Source organism: Cucurbita pepo, chromosome LG16 (genome assembly GCF_002806865.2).
Source record: "Cucurbita pepo subsp. pepo cultivar mu-cu-16 chromosome LG16, ASM280686v2, whole genome shotgun sequence".
NCBI classification, from domain to species: Eukaryota; Viridiplantae; Streptophyta; class Magnoliopsida; order Cucurbitales; family Cucurbitaceae; genus Cucurbita; species Cucurbita pepo.
In genome coordinates, this window is record NC_036653.1 from 7338263 (window position 1) to 7358975 (window position 20713).

Sequence of the window (20713 nt, forward strand, 5' to 3'; positions counted from 1 at the left end):
AATGGAAATTTCATTTTACCCAATTGATTTTTTTAATCCAATTTTATATTATTATTATAATTTAGATTTGAAATGTATTTTATAGAGATATTAATATACTAAAGATTATCAGTAAATTCGAGACGATTATTTATTATTATTTTTTAATGAATAAACAAATGGGAAGAGAAAGATTCATATTCCCGAGTGCTTTCGCCATTGTTGGAGCTTCAGTCTTCAGCCGAAACGCCTGATTTCCCCTCTCGGTTGCCGACAAGGTATGATGGGTTATTTCCCACTTTCTTGGGGGTTTCCGTTTGAAATCTGATTCACTCTATTCATCTAACTGCCACTTTCCGAGCTGGTTTTTACATTGATTCATGTTGAACTCATATGGTGATTGATTGATGAATTTCTGGGTTAGATTTGATTGGAAATTGACTCGTGCGTAGGAGGACTTGATCTGTATGAATGATTGTGTATCTTCTAGGATTTCTCGAACGATCTTTTATGGAATCAGCTCGTTTCTTTTTGTTCTTAATTATATTCATTTGTTGTTTTTATTTTCTGTTACTTTGGGGCTCAAATAAGCTTCGGAGTGTTTCAGATCTTTCGCTTCCTAACGCGCCGATGTGGCAGTGGGTAGTGCTGAAAAGAATTGATGCCCAATGTGTGTATCAATGGGTTCTTTCCTAAATGTCGTGGTTATTGTCGGGGCTTAATAGTGGAAGCCATTTGGATGTCTCTAATTTCTGATCGATTTCTGGACAGATGAAGGAGTTCTCTTGGTGTGTCTTGCTAGGGGTGTTGGCATGGTTCGTGATTGGCTTGAACGCTAGTGCTGGCGATATTGACCCACAATACAGGTACCACTTTTTTGTCTTAATTTTCTTTGCATATTCTGCAGCTTTGTTCAAATTAGTGAAGACTGGAGACCTCAATTGTGAAATCCCACCGGTTGGAGAGGAGAACGAAACATCCCTTGTAAGGGTGTGGAAACCTCTCCCTAGTAGACATGTTTTAAAACCTTGAGGGGTAGCCCGAAAGGGAAAGCTCAAAAAGGACAATATTTGTTAGCTATGAGCTTAGGCTGTTACAAATGGTATCAAAGTCGGACATCGGGCGGTGTACCAGAGATAACACAGGCCTCCAAAGGGGGTGGAGAGGAGAACGAAACATTCCTTATAAGGGTATGGAAACCTCTCCCTAGCAAATGCTAGCGGTAGATTTAGACTGTTACATCAATACTCCAAAATACATCTGATATCACCAAGTACATCTGATATCACCATTCATGTTGCCTACTCCTGTTTTAATTCTAGCTGTGTAAAGAAATTTAAATGAGGCTAAGCTAATGACATAGAGTTTTTATAGTCCCTTTCTTTTCTAGTTTAGTTTGTTAAGGGACTAGCTAATGAAAGGTAATGTCTAAGACTGGAAGAAGTAGGCCATTATCTCGGCAATATTGAGCCAAGCTAGTATTTGCCGTGAATCCATTTGTTAAGTAGTCATGCATTACGATAGGAACTCTCAAGTCAATTCTTGAGCAAATATAGCCCTTTTCATCATTTCTTCACGTAAAAACAACCGGTCATGGTCCAAAATTTGGAAGAAACTCCCAGTCAATTTTGTTCCACAATATGGCCACATTTTTTTCCGGTTAAGGAATGGGAAACCTTTCTCTTATTACATGAATCCAATTTTCATTTCATCTAGAAAAAGGCATCTTTTTCTCAACAATGTCTTTGTCATTTGATCCAATAGCGTTCCGTTAGACACGAACAAATTTGATAAATACTGATAACTCTCGGATGGAGTATTAGAACGGAAAAATCCATTAGATAATGAACTATTGGTTCTAAGCCATCTCTGGTGATGAATCAACAATCCGAAGTGCTTTTGCTTTTCTTGCATATTCTTGATAAACCAGCGTTTATATATACATATAGGAAGATCTGTTTGGGAAGTAAGCAGCCCCTTTGACATCTCTTCGTCTGCAAAGAATTCTCGATGCGAAAACACAGAGACNAGCATTTATATATAGATGTAGGAGGATCTGTTCGGTAAGTAAGTATTTCCTTAGTGTTCCATGGACTTGGTATTCAATCTTATCAGTGCAGTGGCTAATTTTTGTGCACCCAAAGTTTCTTTTAGTGCATTCTTGTGCATAGAGGTTAGATGTATCAGTTTTTGTGATTGTTTGTTCCTGAAATCTCTCTCACCTTTGTTTATATTCATGGATAGTAACTCTTTCATTATTTCAGTGATTCATTCAATTTTGTATTCACTTGCAGGACTTGCATAAAACACTGTGAAGAAACAGGATGCATTGATCAGCAATGCTTTCCCCAGTGCAAATTCTCTTCAGATGGCGTTTCTGTTGATCAGCCATGGTATATGCAAGAACCACTTTACATAAGATGGAAGCAATGGGACTGCCAAAGTGATTGCCGTTACCATTGCATGGTCAAACGAGAGGGCGAGAGAGAAGCACTTGGCTATCATCCTGTTAAATATCATGGCAAATGGCCCTTCAAGCGTATATATGGAATCCAGGTTTGTTTTATCAAATTTCTTAGTATGAATTTGGGATTGAAATGATACCTGTTCATATTTATGAGTATTGTTTGTGCATTATTTGCACAGGAACCTGTTTCTGTAGCATTCTCTGCTCTGAACCTTTCAATGCATTTTCATGGCTGGCTCTCCTTTTTTATCCTTCTATATTATAAGTTACCTTTGAGACAAGACAAGAAGGCACATTATGAATTTGCCAGTTTGTGGCACATTTATGCACTCTTTGCAATGAACTCTTGGTTTTGGAGTGCTGTTTTCCACAGTCGGTGAGCCTTCAAATTCTGTCTTCATCAATTGTTGCAAATCACCTGTTTATATCTTTATAGCACGCCTTGATTGTTATTACATGCCATTGAAGTGCAGTGATGTGGTTCTGACAGAGAAATTGGATTACTCATCTGCTGTGGCATTACTTGGGTTTTCACTCATTCTGGCAATTCTAAGAAGTTTCAATGCGAGGCATGAGGCTACCAGAGTCATGGTTGCAGCTCCTTTGCTTGCTTTTGCACTTACGCATATCTTATACATCAACTTCTACGAGCTTGATTATGGTAATTGTTACTCTTTTTTTTACCCATTCTTGCACTGCTAGGCTCAGAGATATTGAACCAATATAGCAACGTGAGATCCCACATCGGGTAGAGAAGGGAACGAAGCATTCCTTGTAAGGGTGTGTAAACCTCTCCTTAGGATATGTGTTTTAAAAACCATGAGGCCGACGGCGATACGTAATGAGCCAAATTGGACAATATCTGCTAGCGGTGGGTTTGGGTTGTTACAAATGGTATCAAAGCCAGACACCGAGCGGTGTGCCAGCGAGGATGCTAGGCCCCCTGTAATGGCCCAGATCCACCGCTAGCAGATATTGTCCTCTTTGGGCTTCCCCTCAAGGCTTTAAAACGCGTCTGCTAGGGGAAGGTTTCCACACCCTTATAAATGGTGGTTTAAGAGGGTGGATCGCGAGATCCCACATTGGTTAGAGAGTGGAACGAAGCATTCCTTGTAAAGGTGTGGAAACCTCTCTCTAGCAGACGCTTTTTAAAAATCGTGAAGCTGACTGCAATACGTAATGGACCAAATCAAACAATATTTGTTAGTGGTGGGCTTGGGCTTGGGCTTGGGCTTGGGCGGTTACAAGCAATGTTATAATACAATTTCTCATACTCTCTAGTTAGTTTATCAAGTTTACCACACCCTTTTTTTCTTCATGCAAGCTATGTGTGCGTCTACTAGGGAGAGGNCGAGCTTGATTATGGTAATTGTTACTCTTTTTTTTACCCATTCTTGCACTGCTAGGCTCAGAGATATTGAACCAATATAGCAACGTGAGATCCCACATCGGGTAGAGAAGGGAACGAAGCATTCCTTGTAAGGGTGTGTAAACCTCTCCTTAGGATATGTGTTTTAAAAACCATGAGGCCGACGGCGATACGTAATGAGCCAAATTGGACAATATCTGCTAGCGGTGGGTTTGGGTTGTTACAAATGGTATCAAAGCCAGACACCGAGCGGTGTGCCAGCGAGGATGCTAGGCCCCCTGTAATGGCCCAGATCCACCGCTAGCAGATATTGTCCTCTTTGGGCTTCCCCTCAAGGCTTTAAAACGCGTCTGCTAGGGGAAGGTTTCCACACCCTTATAAATGGTGGTTTAAGAGGGTGGATCGCGAGATCCCACATTGGTTAGAGAGTGGAACGAAGCATTCCTTGTAAAGGTGTGGAAACCTCTCTCTAGCAGACGCTTTTTAAAAATCGTGAAGCTGACTGCAATATGTAATGGACCAAATCAAACAATATTTGTTAGTGGTGGGCTTGGGCTTGGGGTGTTACAAGCAATGCTATAATACAATTTCTCATACTCTCTAGTTAGTTTATCAAGTTTACCACACCCTTTTTTCTTCATGCAAGCTATGTGTGCGTCTACTAGGGAGAGGTTTCCACACCCTTACGAGGAATATTTCATTCCCGGGTATAGTTTGTAAGTAAGGGCCGAGTTGTGAAGGTGGAAATCAAAGTCTGAATATAACTTGTGACATTTTGTAGGGTGGAANTTGTAAAGGTGTGGAAACCTCTCTCTAGCAGACGCTTTTTAAAAATCGTGAAGCTGACTGCAATATGTAATGGACCAAATCAAACAATATTTGTTAGTGGTGGGCTTGGGCTTGGGGTGTTACAAGCAATGCTATAATACAATTTCTCATACTCTCTAGTTAGTTTATCAAGTTTACCACACCCTTTTTTCTTCATGCAAGCTATGTGTGCGTCTACTAGGGAGAGGTTTCCACACCCTTACGAGGAATATTTCATTCCCGGGTATAGTTTGTAAGTAAGGGCCGAGTTGTGAAGGTGGAAATCAAAGTCTGAATATAACTTGTGACATTTTGTAGGGTGGAACATGATTGTCTGTGTTACCATGGGGTTGTCTCAACTTCTGATTTGGGCAATCTGGGCTGGTGTCACCCACCATCCTTCTCGGTGGAAAGTGTGGACGGTGGTTGTGGGCGGTGGGTTAGCATTACTACTGGAAATCTATGATTTTCCAGCATATGAAGGGCTCATAGATGCTCATGCTCTGTGGCACGCCACAACCATCCCCCTAACCTATGTGTGGTGGAGTTTCATCAGAGATGATGCTGAGTTTCAGACCTCCAATCTTCTCAAGAAGGCCAAGTAAGCCTGTTCTTGTTTCATAGGGGTGTTACAGGAGCTTACACTTTGTTCCCCTTCCCCTCCATTCATTTGAAACTGGAAACAAAAGATTAGGCGTTGTTGTATAACAAATGTTGCAGTTCTTAGGAGAACGAGGCTGAGAACTGAGAAGCCTGTATTGTACCAGATATTGCTTCTTGGTCTTTTACACATTTTTTTTTTGTTTGAATGCGTTAAAGATTGATTCACAGCTATCAATATTTAGCTTTAACAATAAGCTAAGCTTTTATTTTAGAATTAATTAAGACTATTTTGAAAATTTTGAACTGTATTTCCTTATATGACAATCATCTTTTTATATGGTAATGAATAAGTTTGCTTTTAAAAAGTAATAATATTTACATCACATTTTCTATTATTGTAAAAAAATTTATTTTATTTTTGCTCCGATCTGATTTGGGTAACTTTTCCGTCTATTATTACTTGAAAAAAAATAATTATTGTAAAAAAAATTTATAATTTTTTAAATATGGGCCGAAGATATATTTATGGGACAGGGAATTAAGCAGGGACAGGATGAGGATTATAAAAATATGATATTGTCTGTAAGCTTTCATGACTTTACTTTGGGTCTCTTAAAAGGTCTCATACCATTCTCACTTATATACCCATAATCTTCCATTAAATTAACCTCACTGCCAATAATCCTCAACAATCCTCCCCTCGAACAAAGTCCACTTTAAGCCTCTCCTGAGGCTTATGGAGCTCTCGAATAGCCTCCCCTTAATCGAGGCTCGACTCCTTTCTCTGGAGCCCTCGAATAAAGTAGTTCTCATAAGTATTATTTAAATAGGGTAAATTCAAAGAATAATAGCATAATTAAAAAAAAGAAAATCAAAATTTAGATACAAACAAAATTTATAATTCTAACCTATTTAAAAAACAAATATACATCATCCATGACAAATTACCAGCGAAGGACTCCCACAGAATTAGGGCAAAACTGAAATGACAGGTGTAAAGGAGGGTTAAAAATGGAAATTTGAGCCCAAATCATGATCTAAATGGGCCAGAAACATCCACCAGGCCCAGCCCAAATAGCAAACCCTAGAGGTCGGAATAGGAAACTCTGTACTGAAGCGATATATATATGTCCCATTATCACCTCCATTTCTTCGGCCTCTCAAAGTTCTCTGTTTCCCAGTGCCTATACACGTTTGTGGAGGCTTAAGGGAGCGCGCTTTCGTTTGCTCTCCCTCCGTTTCTTTCAGGTATTTTTCTTCTTTATCTAATTCATCTCGCACCTTATTCTATCGCGTCTTTGATTTGATTTCTTTTGTTGTCGTCTTTCGTCCGAGATTGTTTTTGTGGGCACTTGTAAGATCTGTTTGCCAAGTTTATAATGTTTGATGAATTTAATTATTGAAAGACTTACCACGGATTGTAATCAGAGATATGTTATGAAATGATGATTATGTTTGGATGTTTGGATTGGGGATGTATGTTTTAATGTGATTTTAGCAGACGAGCTAGCTAGATGATCCGTAGATTTATGTGTGGTGTGATTATGCTATCTGACTCATTGTTTGATTGATCTGATCGTTTTTAACATTGGGTCTTATCGTTGACAGCTAACAATCTTATTTTCGGACGTTGTGAAATTTGAAGACTTGTCAAGATGGTTAGTTCCCTTCCTGTTTCTTCTCCTCTTCGTAATTTTGGTTATGAATCGATATAACTTTTTTGTGTTTTTTGGGTCAACAGGTGAAGTTTACAGCCGAGGAGCTTCGTAGGATTATGGACTACAAGCATAACATTCGTAACATGTCTGTTATTGCTCATGTCGATCATGGTATTATATTTATCTTTACATCGAATTCGTCAGGAATTATCTTCTTTGGCAATCATTTTTGTTATATTTTATATATTGGATTTTCTTGCAAGAGCTTTGATATGATATGGTGAACTTGGTAATGGATTTTTTTTACACCTAGATCATTACTATGTTGCTTTTCCATCAACCCTTTGTATTTAGAAGATACTTTGGGGTGCGTTTGAAACCCATTTAAAACATTTTATGTCCTTAATATTGTTTTTTTTAACCTTCTGTTTTAATTATTTTAAATATTTTGTTCCTTAAATTTTTTATGGTGAACGGTTTAAACCCTGGACTTATCTCATCTTATCAGGCTGTCATGAGCCGATTCTGTATTATAAATGATAGTTTTCTTAATCTTACATTCATCTTTTTTACATTTCAGGGAAGTCCACTCTTACAGATTCTCTTGTGGCTGCTGCCGGTATCATTGCTCAAGAAGTTGCAGGTGATGTTCGGATGACGGATACCCGACAAGATGAGGCAGAACGGGGTATCACTATCAAGNTCAATATTTAGCTTTAACAATAAGCTAAGCTTTTATTTTAGAATTAATTAAGACTATTTTGAAAATTTTGAACTGTATTTCCTTATATGACAATCATCTTTTTATATGGTAATGAATAAGTTTGCTTTTAAAAAGTAATAATATTTACATCACATTTTCTATTATTGTAAAAAAATTTATTTTATTTTTGCTCCGATCTGATTTGGGTAACTTTTCCGTCTATTATTACTTGAAAAAAAATAATTATTGTAAAAAAAATTTATAATTTTTTAAATATGGGCCGAAGATATATTTATGGGACAGGGAATTAAGCAGGGACAGGATGAGGATTATAAAAATATGATATTGTCTGTAAGCTTTCATGACTTTACTTTGGGTCTCTTAAAAGGTCTCATACCATTCTCACTTATATACCCATAATCTTCCATTAAATTAACCTCACTGCCAATAATCCTCAACAATCCTCCCCTCGAACAAAGTCCACTTTAAGCCTCTCCTGAGGCTTATGGAGCTCTCGAATAGCCTCCCCTTAATCGAGGCTCGACTCCTTTCTCTGGAGCCCTCGAATAAAGTAGTTCTCATAAGTATTATTTAAATAGGGTAAATTCAAAGAATAATAGCATAATTAAAAAAAAGAAAATCAAAATTTAGATACAAACAAAATTTATAATTCTAACCTATTTAAAAAACAAATATACATCATCCATGACAAATTACCAGCGAAGGACTCCCACAGAATTAGGGCAAAACTGAAATGACAGGTGTAAAGGAGGGTTAAAAATGGAAATTTGAGCCCAAATCATGATCTAAATGGGCCAGAAACATCCACCAGGCCCAGCCCAAATAGCAAACCCTAGAGGTCGGAATAGGAAACTCTGTACTGAAGCGATATATATATGTCCCATTATCACCTCCATTTCTTCGGCCTCTCAAAGTTCTCTGTTTCCCAGTGCCTATACACGTTTGTGGAGGCTTAAGGGAGCGCGCTTTCGTTTGCTCTCCCTCCGTTTCTTTCAGGTATTTTTCTTCTTTATCTAATTCATCTCGCACCTTATTCTATCGCGTCTTTGATTTGATTTCTTTTGTTGTCGTCTTTCGTCCGAGATTGTTTTTGTGGGCACTTGTAAGATCTGTTTGCCAAGTTTATAATGTTTGATGAATTTAATTATTGAAAGACTTACCACGGATTGTAATCAGAGATATGTTATGAAATGATGATTATGTTTGGATGTTTGGATTGGGGATGTATGTTTTAATGTGATTTTAGCAGACGAGCTAGCTAGATGATCCGTAGATTTATGTGTGGTGTGATTATGCTATCTGACTCATTGTTTGATTGATCTGATCGTTTTTAACATTGGGTCTTATCGTTGACAGCTAACAATCTTATTTTCGGACGTTGTGAAATTTGAAGACTTGTCAAGATGGTTAGTTCCCTTCCTGTTTCTTCTCCTCTTCGTAATTTTGGTTATGAATCGATATAACTTTTTTGTGTTTTTTGGGTCAACAGGTGAAGTTTACAGCCGAGGAGCTTCGTAGGATTATGGACTACAAGCATAACATTCGTAACATGTCTGTTATTGCTCATGTCGATCATGGTATTATATTTATCTTTACATCGAATTCGTCAGGAATTATCTTCTTTGGCAATCATTTTTGTTATATTTTATATATTGGATTTTCTTGCAAGAGCTTTGATATGATATGGTGAACTTGGTAATGGATTTTTTTTACACCTAGATCATTACTATGTTGCTTTTCCATCAACCCTTTGTATTTAGAAGATACTTTGGGGTGCGTTTGAAACCCATTTAAAACATTTTATGTCCTTAATATTGTTTTTTTTAACCTTCTGTTTTAATTATTTTAAATATTTTGTTCCTTAAATTTTTTATGGTGAACGGTTTAAACCCTGGACTTATCTCATCTTATCAGGCTGTCATGAGCCGATTCTGTATTATAAATGATAGTTTTCTTAATCTTACATTCATCTTTTTTACATTTCAGGGAAGTCCACTCTTACAGATTCTCTTGTGGCTGCTGCCGGTATCATTGCTCAAGAAGTTGCAGGTGATGTTCGGATGACGGATACCCGACAAGATGAGGCAGAACGGGGTATCACTATCAAGTCGACTGGAATCTCCCTCTACTATGAAATGTCTGATGAATCATTGAAAAGTTACAAGGGAGAGAGGAATGGAAATGAGTACCTTATCAATCNATTTCCTTATATGACAATCATCTTTTTATATGGTAATGAATAAGTTTGCTTTTAAAAAGTAATAATATTTACATCACATTTTCTATTATTGTAAAAAAATTTATTTTATTTTTGCTCCGATCTGATTTGGGTAACTTTTCCGTCTATTATTACTTGAAAAAAAATAATTATTGTAAAAAAAATTTATAATTTTTTAAATATGGGCCGAAGATATATTTATGGGACAGGGAATTAAGCAGGGACAGGATGAGGATTATAAAAATATGATATTGTCTGTAAGCTTTCATGACTTTACTTTGGGTCTCTTAAAAGGTCTCATACCATTCTCACTTATATACCCATAATCTTCCATTAAATTAACCTCACTGCCAATAATCCTCAACAATCCTCCCCTCGAACAAAGTCCACTTTAAGCCTCTCCTGAGGCTTATGGAGCTCTCGAATAGCCTCCCCTTAATCGAGGCTCGACTCCTTTCTCTGGAGCCCTCGAATAAAGTAGTTCTCATAAGTATTATTTAAATAGGGTAAATTCAAAGAATAATAGCATAATTAAAAAAAAGAAAATCAAAATTTAGATACAAACAAAATTTATAATTCTAACCTATTTAAAAAACAAATATACATCATCCATGACAAATTACCAGCGAAGGACTCCCACAGAATTAGGGCAAAACTGAAATGACAGGTGTAAAGGAGGGTTAAAAATGGAAATTTGAGCCCAAATCATGATCTAAATGGGCCAGAAACATCCACCAGGCCCAGCCCAAATAGCAAACCCTAGAGGTCGGAATAGGAAACTCTGTACTGAAGCGATATATATATGTCCCATTATCACCTCCATTTCTTCGGCCTCTCAAAGTTCTCTGTTTCCCAGTGCCTATACACGTTTGTGGAGGCTTAAGGGAGCGCGCTTTCGTTTGCTCTCCCTCCGTTTCTTTCAGGTATTTTTCTTCTTTATCTAATTCATCTCGCACCTTATTCTATCGCGTCTTTGATTTGATTTCTTTTGTTGTCGTCTTTCGTCCGAGATTGTTTTTGTGGGCACTTGTAAGATCTGTTTGCCAAGTTTATAATGTTTGATGAATTTAATTATTGAAAGACTTACCACGGATTGTAATCAGAGATATGTTATGAAATGATGATTATGTTTGGATGTTTGGATTGGGGATGTATGTTTTAATGTGATTTTAGCAGACGAGCTAGCTAGATGATCCGTAGATTTATGTGTGGTGTGATTATGCTATCTGACTCATTGTTTGATTGATCTGATCGTTTTTAACATTGGGTCTTATCGTTGACAGCTAACAATCTTATTTTCGGACGTTGTGAAATTTGAAGACTTGTCAAGATGGTTAGTTCCCTTCCTGTTTCTTCTCCTCTTCGTAATTTTGGTTATGAATCGATATAACTTTTTTGTGTTTTTTGGGTCAACAGGTGAAGTTTACAGCCGAGGAGCTTCGTAGGATTATGGACTACAAGCATAACATTCGTAACATGTCTGTTATTGCTCATGTCGATCATGGTATTATATTTATCTTTACATCGAATTCGTCAGGAATTATCTTCTTTGGCAATCATTTTTGTTATATTTTATATATTGGATTTTCTTGCAAGAGCTTTGATATGATATGGTGAACTTGGTAATGGATTTTTTTTACACCTAGATCATTACTATGTTGCTTTTCCATCAACCCTTTGTATTTAGAAGATACTTTGGGGTGCGTTTGAAACCCATTTAAAACATTTTATGTCCTTAATATTGTTTTTTTTAACCTTCTGTTTTAATTATTTTAAATATTTTGTTCCTTAAATTTTTTATGGTGAACGGTTTAAACCCTGGACTTATCTCATCTTATCAGGCTGTCATGAGCCGATTCTGTATTATAAATGATAGTTTTCTTAATCTTACATTCATCTTTTTTACATTTCAGGGAAGTCCACTCTTACAGATTCTCTTGTGGCTGCTGCCGGTATCATTGCTCAAGAAGTTGCAGGTGATGTTCGGATGACGGATACCCGACAAGATGAGGCAGAACGGGGTATCACTATCAAGTCGACTGGAATCTCCCTCTACTATGAAATGTCTGATGAATCATTGAAAAGTTACAAGGGAGAGAGGAATGGAAATGAGTACCTTATCAATCTTATCGATTCGCCTGGGCATGTCGACTTCTCGTCTGAGGTTACAGCTGCTCTACGTATTACCGATGGTGCCCTTGTGGTGGTGGATTGTGTTGAAGGTGTCTGTGTCCAAACGGAGACAGTGCTTCGTCAGGCGTTGGGAGAGANTCCCTGAGGCTTATGGAGCTCCCGAATAGCCTCCCCGACTCCTTTCTCTGGAGCCCTCGAATAAAGTAGTTCTCATAGGTATTATTTAAATAGGGTAAATTCAAAGAATAATAGCATAATTAAAAAAATAAAAAAAAAAACCAAAATTTAGATACAAACAAAATTTATAATTCTAACCTATTTTAAAAACAAATATACATCATCCATGACAAATTACCAGCGAACGACTCCAACAGAATTAGGGCAAAACTGAAATAACAGGTGTAAAGGAGGGTTAAAAATGGAAATTTGAGCCCAAATCATGATCTAAATGGGCCAGAAACATCCACCAGGCCCAGCCCAAATAGCAAACCCTAGAGGTCGGAATNGTTCTCATAAGTATTATTTAAATAGGGTAAATTCAAAGAATAATAGCATAATTAAAAAAAAGAAAATCAAAATTTAGATACAAACAAAATTTATAATTCTAACCTATTTAAAAAACAAATATACATCATCCATGACAAATTACCAGCGAAGGACTCCCACAGAATTAGGGCAAAACTGAAATGACAGGTGTAAAGGAGGGTTAAAAATGGAAATTTGAGCCCAAATCATGATCTAAATGGGCCAGAAACATCCACCAGGCCCAGCCCAAATAGCAAACCCTAGAGGTCGGAATAGGAAACTCTGTACTGAAGCGATATATATATGTCCCATTATCACCTCCATTTCTTCGGCCTCTCAAAGTTCTCTGTTTCCCAGTGCCTATACACGTTTGTGGAGGCTTAAGGGAGCGCGCTTTCGTTTGCTCTCCCTCCGTTTCTTTCAGGTATTTTTCTTCTTTATCTAATTCATCTCGCACCTTATTCTATCGCGTCTTTGATTTGATTTCTTTTGTTGTCGTCTTTCGTCCGAGATTGTTTTTGTGGGCACTTGTAAGATCTGTTTGCCAAGTTTATAATGTTTGATGAATTTAATTATTGAAAGACTTACCACGGATTGTAATCAGAGATATGTTATGAAATGATGATTATGTTTGGATGTTTGGATTGGGGATGTATGTTTTAATGTGATTTTAGCAGACGAGCTAGCTAGATGATCCGTAGATTTATGTGTGGTGTGATTATGCTATCTGACTCATTGTTTGATTGATCTGATCGTTTTTAACATTGGGTCTTATCGTTGACAGCTAACAATCTTATTTTCGGACGTTGTGAAATTTGAAGACTTGTCAAGATGGTTAGTTCCCTTCCTGTTTCTTCTCCTCTTCGTAATTTTGGTTATGAATCGATATAACTTTTTTGTGTTTTTTGGGTCAACAGGTGAAGTTTACAGCCGAGGAGCTTCGTAGGATTATGGACTACAAGCATAACATTCGTAACATGTCTGTTATTGCTCATGTCGATCATGGTATTATATTTATCTTTACATCGAATTCGTCAGGAATTATCTTCTTTGGCAATCATTTTTGTTATATTTTATATATTGGATTTTCTTGCAAGAGCTTTGATATGATATGGTGAACTTGGTAATGGATTTTTTTTACACCTAGATCATTACTATGTTGCTTTTCCATCAACCCTTTGTATTTAGAAGATACTTTGGGGTGCGTTTGAAACCCATTTAAAACATTTTATGTCCTTAATATTGTTTTTTTTAACCTTCTGTTTTAATTATTTTAAATATTTTGTTCCTTAAATTTTTTATGGTGAACGGTTTAAACCCTGGACTTATCTCATCTTATCAGGCTGTCATGAGCCGATTCTGTATTATAAATGATAGTTTTCTTAATCTTACATTCATCTTTTTTACATTTCAGGGAAGTCCACTCTTACAGATTCTCTTGTGGCTGCTGCCGGTATCATTGCTCAAGAAGTTGCAGGTGATGTTCGGATGACGGATACCCGACAAGATGAGGCAGAACGGGGTATCACTATCAAGTCGACTGGAATCTCCCTCTACTATGAAATGTCTGATGAATCATTGAAAAGTTACAAGGGAGAGAGGAATGGAAATGAGTACCTTATCAATCTTATCGATTCGCCTGGGCATGTCGACTTCTCGTCTGAGGTTACAGCTGCTCTACGTATTACCGATGGTGCCCTTGTGGTGGTGGATTGTGTTGAAGGTGTCTGTGTCCAAACGGAGACAGTGCTTCGTCAGGCGTTGGGAGAGAGGATTCGACCTGTGTTGACTGTTAACAAGATGGACAGGTGCTTCCTTGAGCTTCAAGTAGATGGCGAAGAGGCTTACCAGACCTTCCAGAGAGTTATTGAGAATGCTAATGTGATCATGGCTACATATGAGGATCCACTTCTTGGTGATGTGCAAGTGTACCCTGAGAAGGGAACAGTTGCTTTCTCTGCTGGTTTGCACGGTTGGGCTTTCACCCTGACCAACTTTGCAAAGATGTACGCCTCTAAATTTGGAGTGGATGAGTCAAAAATGATGGAGAGGCTTTGGGGCGAGAACTTCTTCGACCCTGCCACCAAGAAATGGACCAGCAAGAACACTGGATCTGGAACATGCAAGCGTGGATTTGTTCAGTTCTGCTATGAACCTATCAAGCAGATTATTGCTACTTGCATGAATGACCAGAAGGACAAGCTATGGCCTATGTTGCAGAAGCTTGGAGTTGTCATGAAATCTGAAGAGAAGGATCTTATGGGTAAAGCATTGATGAAGCGAGTCATGCAAACATGGCTCCCAGCTAGCAGTGCTCTTTTGGAAATGATGATCTTTCATCTCCCTTCCCCAGCCACGGCACAAAAGTATCGTGTTGAGAACTTGTATGAAGGTCCACTAGACGATGCTTATGCTAGTGCCATCAGAAATTGTGACCCTGAGGGACCTCTTATGCTTTATGTATCAAAGATGATTCCTGCATCGGACAAGGGCAGGTTCTTTGCCTTTGGTCGTGTCTTCTCTGGGAAGGTTTCAACTGGTTTGAAAGTTAGAATCATGGGTCCAAACTATGTCCCTGGAGAGAAGAAAGACTTGTATGTGAAGAGTGTCCAGAGAACTGTCATTTGGATGGGAAAGAAGCAAGAAACAGTGGAGGATGTGCCTTGTGGTAATACGGTTGCCATGGTTGGGTTGGATCAATTTATCACCAAGAATGCTACTCTGACAAATGAGAAGGAAGTTGATGCTCATCCAATCCGAGCCATGAAATTTTCTGTATCTCCTGTGGTGCGTGTGGCTGTTCAGTGTAAGGTGGCATCTGATCTTCCCAAGCTTGTGGAAGGCCTTAAACGTTTGGCTAAGTCAGACCCTATGGTCGTGTGTTCCATGGAGGAATCTGGTGAGCACATTGTCGCTGGTGCTGGAGAGCTACATCTTGAGATCTGTCTGAAGGATTTGCAAGATGATTTCATGGGTGGAGCTGAAATCATAAAATCTGACCCTGTTGTCTCTTTCCGTGAAACTGTCCTTGAGAGGTCATGCCGCACAGTGATGAGCAAATCCCCCAACAAACACAATCGTCTGTACATGGAAGCACGACCCCTGGAGGAAGGACTGGCAGAGGCTATTGACGATGGTCGCATAGGCCCACGAGATGATCCTAAAATTCGGTCTAAAATTTTGGCGGAGGAGTTTGGTTGGGACAAGGATCTCGCGAAGAAGATTTGGTGCTTTGGTCCTGAGACTACTGGCCCCAACATGGTGGTTGATATGTGTAAGGGAGTTCAATACCTGAATGAAATCAAGGACTCCGTGGTGGCAGGTTTCCAATGGGCGTCTAAAGAAGGTGCGTTGTCTGAAGAAAACATGAGAGGCATCTGTTTTGAAGTGTGTGATGTGGTTCTTCATGCTGATGCCATCCACAGAGGAGGTGGTCAAGTTATTCCCACAGCTAGGAGGGTGATTTACGCATCTCAGTTGACAGCCAAACCCAGACTTCTTGAGCCAGTGTACCTGGTGGAAATTCAGGCCCCGGAGCAAGCTTTGGGAGGTATTTACAGTGTTCTTAACCAGAAGCGTGGACATGTGTTCGAGGAAATGCAGAGGCCTGGTACCCCTCTCTACAACATCAAGGCATATCTCCCTGTCATTGAGTCGTTCGGATTCTCGAGCACTCTGAGAGCTGCAACTTCTGGCCAGGCTTTCCCTCAGTGTGTGTTTGACCATTGGGACATGATGTCCTCAGATCCATTAGAAAGTGGCTCCCAAGCTGCACAGTTGGTTGCTGATATCCGTAAGAGGAAGGGATTGAAGGAGCAGATGACTCCATTGTCAGAGTTCGAAGACAAGCTTTAAATCACTCGTTTGGTTGAATTTTCAACACAACCTTATGAATCCGCGGGCGGAGAGGTTCTCTAATTAGTTCCCTATTTTTATCTTGTCATCGTATAGGACGAAAGCCTATCTTTTTGGAGATGCTTTTTTTTTTTTCNAGATGATCCGTAGATTTATGTGTGGTGTGATTATGCTATCTGACTCATTGTTTGATTGATCTGATCGTTTTTAACATTGGGTCTTATCGTTGACAGCTAACAATCTTATTTTCGGACGTTGTGAAATTTGAAGACTTGTCAAGATGGTTAGTTCCCTTCCTGTTTCTTCTCCTCTTCGTAATTTTGGTTATGAATCGATATAACTTTTTTGTGTTTTTTGGGTCAACAGGTGAAGTTTACAGCCGAGGAGCTTCGTAGGATTATGGACTACAAGCATAACATTCGTAACATGTCTGTTATTGCTCATGTCGATCATGGTATTATATTTATCTTTACATCGAATTCGTCAGGAATTATCTTCTTTGGCAATCATTTTTGTTATATTTTATATATTGGATTTTCTTGCAAGAGCTTTGATATGATATGGTGAACTTGGTAATGGATTTTTTTTACACCTAGATCATTACTATGTTGCTTTTCCATCAACCCTTTGTATTTAGAAGATACTTTGGGGTGCGTTTGAAACCCATTTAAAACATTTTATGTCCTTAATATTGTTTTTTTTAACCTTCTGTTTTAATTATTTTAAATATTTTGTTCCTTAAATTTTTTATGGTGAACGGTTTAAACCCTGGACTTATCTCATCTTATCAGGCTGTCATGAGCCGATTCTGTATTATAAATGATAGTTTTCTTAATCTTACATTCATCTTTTTTACATTTCAGGGAAGTCCACTCTTACAGATTCTCTTGTGGCTGCTGCCGGTATCATTGCTCAAGAAGTTGCAGGTGATGTTCGGATGACGGATACCCGACAAGATGAGGCAGAACGGGGTATCACTATCAAGTCGACTGGAATCTCCCTCTACTATGAAATGTCTGATGAATCATTGAAAAGTTACAAGGGAGAGAGGAATGGAAATGAGTACCTTATCAATCTTATCGATTCGCCTGGGCATGTCGACTTCTCGTCTGAGGTTACAGCTGCTCTACGTATTACCGATGGTGCCCTTGTGGTGGTGGATTGTGTTGAAGGTGTCTGTGTCCAAACGGAGACAGTGCTTCGTCAGGCGTTGGGAGAGAGGATTCGACCTGTGTTGACTGTTAACAAGATGGACAGGTGCTTCCTTGAGCTTCAAGTAGATGGCGAAGAGGCTTACCAGACCTTCCAGAGAGTTATTGAGAATGCTAATGTGATCATGGCTACATATGAGGATCCACTTCTTGGTGATGTGCAAGTGTACCCTGAGAAGGGAACAGTTGCTTTCTCTGCTGGTTTGCACGGTTGGGCTTTCACCCTGACCAACTTTGCAAAGATGTACGCCTCTAAATTTGGAGTGGATGAGTCAAAAATGATGGAGAGGCTTTGGGGCGAGAACTTCTTCGACCCTGCCACCAAGAAATGGACCAGCAAGAACACTGGATCTGGAACATGCAAGCGTGGATTTGTTCAGTTCTGCTATGAACCTATCAAGCAGATTATTGCTACTTGCATGAATGACCAGAAGGACAAGCTATGGCCTATGTTGCAGAAGCTTGGAGTTGTCATGAAATCTGAAGAGAAGGATCTTATGGGTAAAGCATTGATGAAGCGAGTCATGCAAACATGGCTCCCAGCTAGCAGTGCTCTTTTGGAAATGATGATCTTTCATCTCCCTTCCCCAGCCACGGCACAAAAGTATCGTGTTGAGAACTTGTATGAAGGTCCACTAGACGATGCTTATGCTAGTGCCATCAGAAATTGTGACCCTGAGGGACCTCTTATGCTTTATGTATCAAAGATGATTCCTGCATCGGACAAGGGCAGGTTCTTTGCCTTTGGTCGTGTCTTCTCTGGGAAGGTTTCAACTGGTTTGAAAGTTAGAATCATGGGTCCAAACTATGTCCCTGGAGAGAAGAAAGACTTGTATGTGAAGAGTGTCCAGAGAACTGTCATTTGGATGGGAAAGAAGCAAGAAACAGTGGAGGATGTGCCTTGTGGTAATACGGTTGCCATGGTTGGGTTGGATCAATTTATCACCAAGAATGCTACTCTGACAAATGAGAAGGAAGTTGATGCTCATCCAATCCGAGCCATGAAATTTTCTGTATCTCCTGTGGTGCGTGTGGCTGTTCAGTGTAAGGTGGCATCTGATCTTCCCAAGCTTGTGGAAGGCCTTAAACGTTTGGCTAAGTCAGACCCTATGGTCGTGTGTTCCATGGAGGAATCTGGTGAGCACATTGTCGCTGGTGCTGGAGAGCTACATCTTGAGATCTGTCTGAAGGATTTGCAAGATGATTTCATGGGTGGAGCTGAAATCATAAAATCTGACCCTGTTGTCTCTTTCCGTGAAACTGTCCTTGAGAGGTCATGCCGCACAGTGATGAGCAAATCCCCCAACAAACACAATCGTCTGTACATGGAAGCACGACCCCTGGAGGAAGGACTGGCAGAGGCTATTGACGATGGTCGCATAGGCCCACGAGATGATCCTAAAATTCGGTCTAAAATTTTGGCGGAGGAGTTTGGTTGGGACAAGGATCTCGCGAAGAAGATTTGGTGCTTTGGTCCTGAGACTACTGGCCCCAACATGGTGGTTGATATGTGTAAGGGAGTTCAATACCTGAATGAAATCAAGGACTCCGTGGTGGCAGGTTTCCAATGGGCGTCTAAAGAAGGTGCGTTGTCTGAAGAAAACATGAGAGGCATCTGTTTTGAAGTGTGTGATGTGGTTCTTCATGCTGATGCCATCCACAGAGGAGGTGGTCAAGTTATTCCCACAGCTAGGAGGGTGATTTACGCATCTCAGTTGACAGCCAAACCCAGACTTCTTGAGCCAGTGTACCTGGTGGAAATTCAGGCCCCGGAGCAAGCTTTGGGAGGTATTTACAGTGTTCTTAACCAGAAGCGTGGACATGTGTTCGAGGAAATGCAGAGGCCTGGTACCCCTCTCTACAACATCAAGGCATATCTCCCTGTCATTGAGTCGTTCGGATTCTCGAGCACTCTGAGAGCTGCAACTTCTGGCCAGGCTTTCCCTCAGTGTGTGTTTGACCATTGGGACATGATGTCCTCAGATCCATTAGAAAGTGGCTCCCAAGCTGCACAGTTGGTTGCTGATATCCGTAAGAGGAAGGGATTGAAGGAGCAGATGACTCCATTGTCAGAGTTCGAAGACAAGCTTTAAATCACTCGTTTGGTTGAATTTTCAACACAACCTTATGAATCCGCGGGCGGAGAGGTTCTCTAATTAGTTCCCTATTTTTATCTTGTCATCGTATAGGACGAAAGCCTATCTTTTTGGAGATGCTTTTTTTTTTTTCTTTTTTTCCCCTTTTTCGACTGTTTTTATTTTTCGTTTTGCGTGTTTGTATGGACTACTCAGGTACTTTTGTTATTGAAATATGTTTTGTGGGTCAATGTTCTGAATATGAAGCATTTTTGTTTGTTTTTCAGTTTATTATTATCCGTCTTCAAAATGATAATGTTTTTAAGATCTTAAGTAATCACATTATAGTTATAATATATATAAGCTTTACATTCTTCTCTCTTTTTATGTGGATGCGCATATAATCGGAATTGTCTGAATTATCATCATAAATCTGTTTTCATCATCAGATATGTAATTTTTCATTCCATCAAATATAATACAATATGTGAACGTAGTTTATATAAATTTCAAAGATGGAAATATAGCAATTCATGGAAGCAAATGTTGATGATTAAATAAGCATCCTTTAACAACTAAGACGTCTAAAGCTTCAAGTAAACAACTACTGCATACCTTCATTGGAAGATCCAAGCCTGATGAAGAAATATGCAACAAACGCCTAGATCTGCTGATCCTGAGCAAATATGATATACACATGTATATAGTTATTAATCTTTGTCTTTGACAAAATAAGGAGGGGGAAATCCTTAGGTTGTACAAACTACCGAGAAGTAATGGGTAATCCTCTGCAGACAGCCACATTGTACGAAATGGCACACGCTTATGGTGTAATGTACTGATCTTATCTTCATACTTTCTTTTGTCGGGCCCTTTACCTTTATAAACAGAGGAAGGTCTCTAATTTAGATAGGTCAAACCAGAAGTAGTACCTGGTGAAAAACAATTACCAGTAATGATGAATAATAACCTAGGACATAAATATTTCTTTCCATCATAGATTTCTCTCCAGATAAATTCATCACAAACTGAATCATCCTCAACAATTCCACCAACACGCCTGTCATACATGACTACATGTAACAGCCT

The 20713-nt window shown here is 39.1% G+C and overlaps 4 protein-coding genes and 1 long non-coding RNA gene across 8 annotated transcripts; all 5 read left to right on the plus strand.

The window, feature by feature from the left end:
* The first annotated feature begins 131 nt into the window (after positions 1-131).
* Positions 132-5456, plus strand: LOC111776773 (post-GPI attachment to proteins factor 3-like). Of its 3 annotated transcripts, none has more exons than XM_023656126.1 (7): positions 138-257; positions 571-649; positions 751-845; positions 2274-2535; positions 2626-2822; positions 2920-3107; positions 4941-5456. In XM_023656126.1, the coding sequence occupies exons 2-7, from the start codon at positions 641-643 to the stop codon at positions 5225-5227; spliced, it is 1038 nt and encodes a 345-aa protein (XP_023511894.1). In that variant the 5' UTR covers positions 138-257; positions 571-640; the 3' UTR covers positions 5228-5456. The 3 variants fall into 3 exon arrangements, with proteins under 3 accessions (XP_023511897.1, XP_023511894.1, XP_023511895.1); XM_023656127.1 differs by having other exon boundaries at positions 587-649; XM_023656129.1 differs by lacking the exon at positions 571-649 and having other exon boundaries at positions 132-257.
* Positions 5457-6381: 925 nt separating this feature from the next.
* LOC111777107 lies at positions 6382-7588 on the plus strand. Its single transcript, XR_002812341.1, has 4 exons — positions 6382-6473; positions 6834-6883; positions 6967-7054; positions 7464-7588. It is a non-coding gene; the product is annotated as an uncharacterized LOC111777107 (long non-coding RNA).
* Positions 7589-8503: 915 nt separating this feature from the next.
* On the plus strand, positions 8504-9850 carry LOC111777070 (elongation factor 2-like). Its single transcript, XM_023656509.1, has 4 exons — positions 8504-8603; positions 8964-9013; positions 9097-9184; positions 9594-9850. The coding sequence occupies exons 2-4, from the start codon at positions 9011-9013 to the stop codon at positions 9848-9850; spliced, it is 348 nt and encodes a 115-aa protein (XP_023512277.1). The 5' UTR covers positions 8504-8603; positions 8964-9010.
* A 798-nt stretch (positions 9851-10648) lies between these two features.
* On the plus strand, positions 10649-16464 carry LOC111777103 (elongation factor 2). 2 transcript variants are annotated; one of them, XM_023656546.1, is made up of 5 exons: positions 10649-10748; positions 11109-11158; positions 11242-11329; positions 11739-12082; positions 14242-16464. In XM_023656546.1, the coding sequence occupies exons 2-5, from the start codon at positions 11156-11158 to the stop codon at positions 16336-16338; spliced, it is 2532 nt and encodes an 843-aa protein (XP_023512314.1). In that variant the 5' UTR covers positions 10649-10748; positions 11109-11155; the 3' UTR covers positions 16339-16464. The 2 variants fall into 2 exon arrangements, with proteins under 2 accessions (XP_023512314.1, XP_023512313.1); XM_023656545.1 differs by lacking the exons at positions 10649-10748; positions 11109-11158; positions 11242-11329; positions 11739-12082 and adding exons at positions 12808-12907; positions 13268-13317; positions 13401-13488 and having other exon boundaries at positions 13898-16464.
* Positions 16465-16519: 55 nt separating this feature from the next.
* On the plus strand, positions 16520-19886 carry LOC111777104 (elongation factor 2). The gene is made up of 3 exons (XM_023656547.1): positions 16520-16621; positions 16705-16792; positions 17202-19886. The coding sequence occupies exons 1-3, from the start codon at positions 16619-16621 to the stop codon at positions 19640-19642; spliced, it is 2532 nt and encodes an 843-aa protein (XP_023512315.1). The 5' UTR covers positions 16520-16618; the 3' UTR covers positions 19643-19886.
* Positions 19887-20713: the final 827 nt, after the last annotated feature.

Excerpts from the sequence above, each read along its gene's own strand:
- LOC111776773 (XM_023656126.1), top strand. Across the intron at positions 846-2,273 it reads GATATTGACCCACAATACAG|GACTTGCATAAAACACTGTG; the intron begins GTACCACTTTTT and ends ATTCACTTGCAG. Across the intron at positions 2,536-2,625 it reads AGCGTATATATGGAATCCAG|GAACCTGTTTCTGTAGCATT; the intron begins GTTTGTTTTATC and ends TTATTTGCACAG.
- LOC111777103 (XM_023656546.1), top strand. Across the intron at positions 11,330-11,738 it reads TATTGCTCATGTCGATCATG|GGAAGTCCACTCTTACAGAT; the intron begins GTATTATATTTA and ends TTTACATTTCAG. Across the intron at positions 12,083-14,241 it reads CGGAGACAGTGCTTCGTCAG|GCGTTGGGAGAGAGGATTCG; the intron begins GCGTTGGGAGAG and ends GTGCTTCGTCAG.
- LOC111777104 (XM_023656547.1), top strand. Across the intron at positions 16,793-17,201 it reads TATTGCTCATGTCGATCATG|GGAAGTCCACTCTTACAGAT; the intron begins GTATTATATTTA and ends TTTACATTTCAG.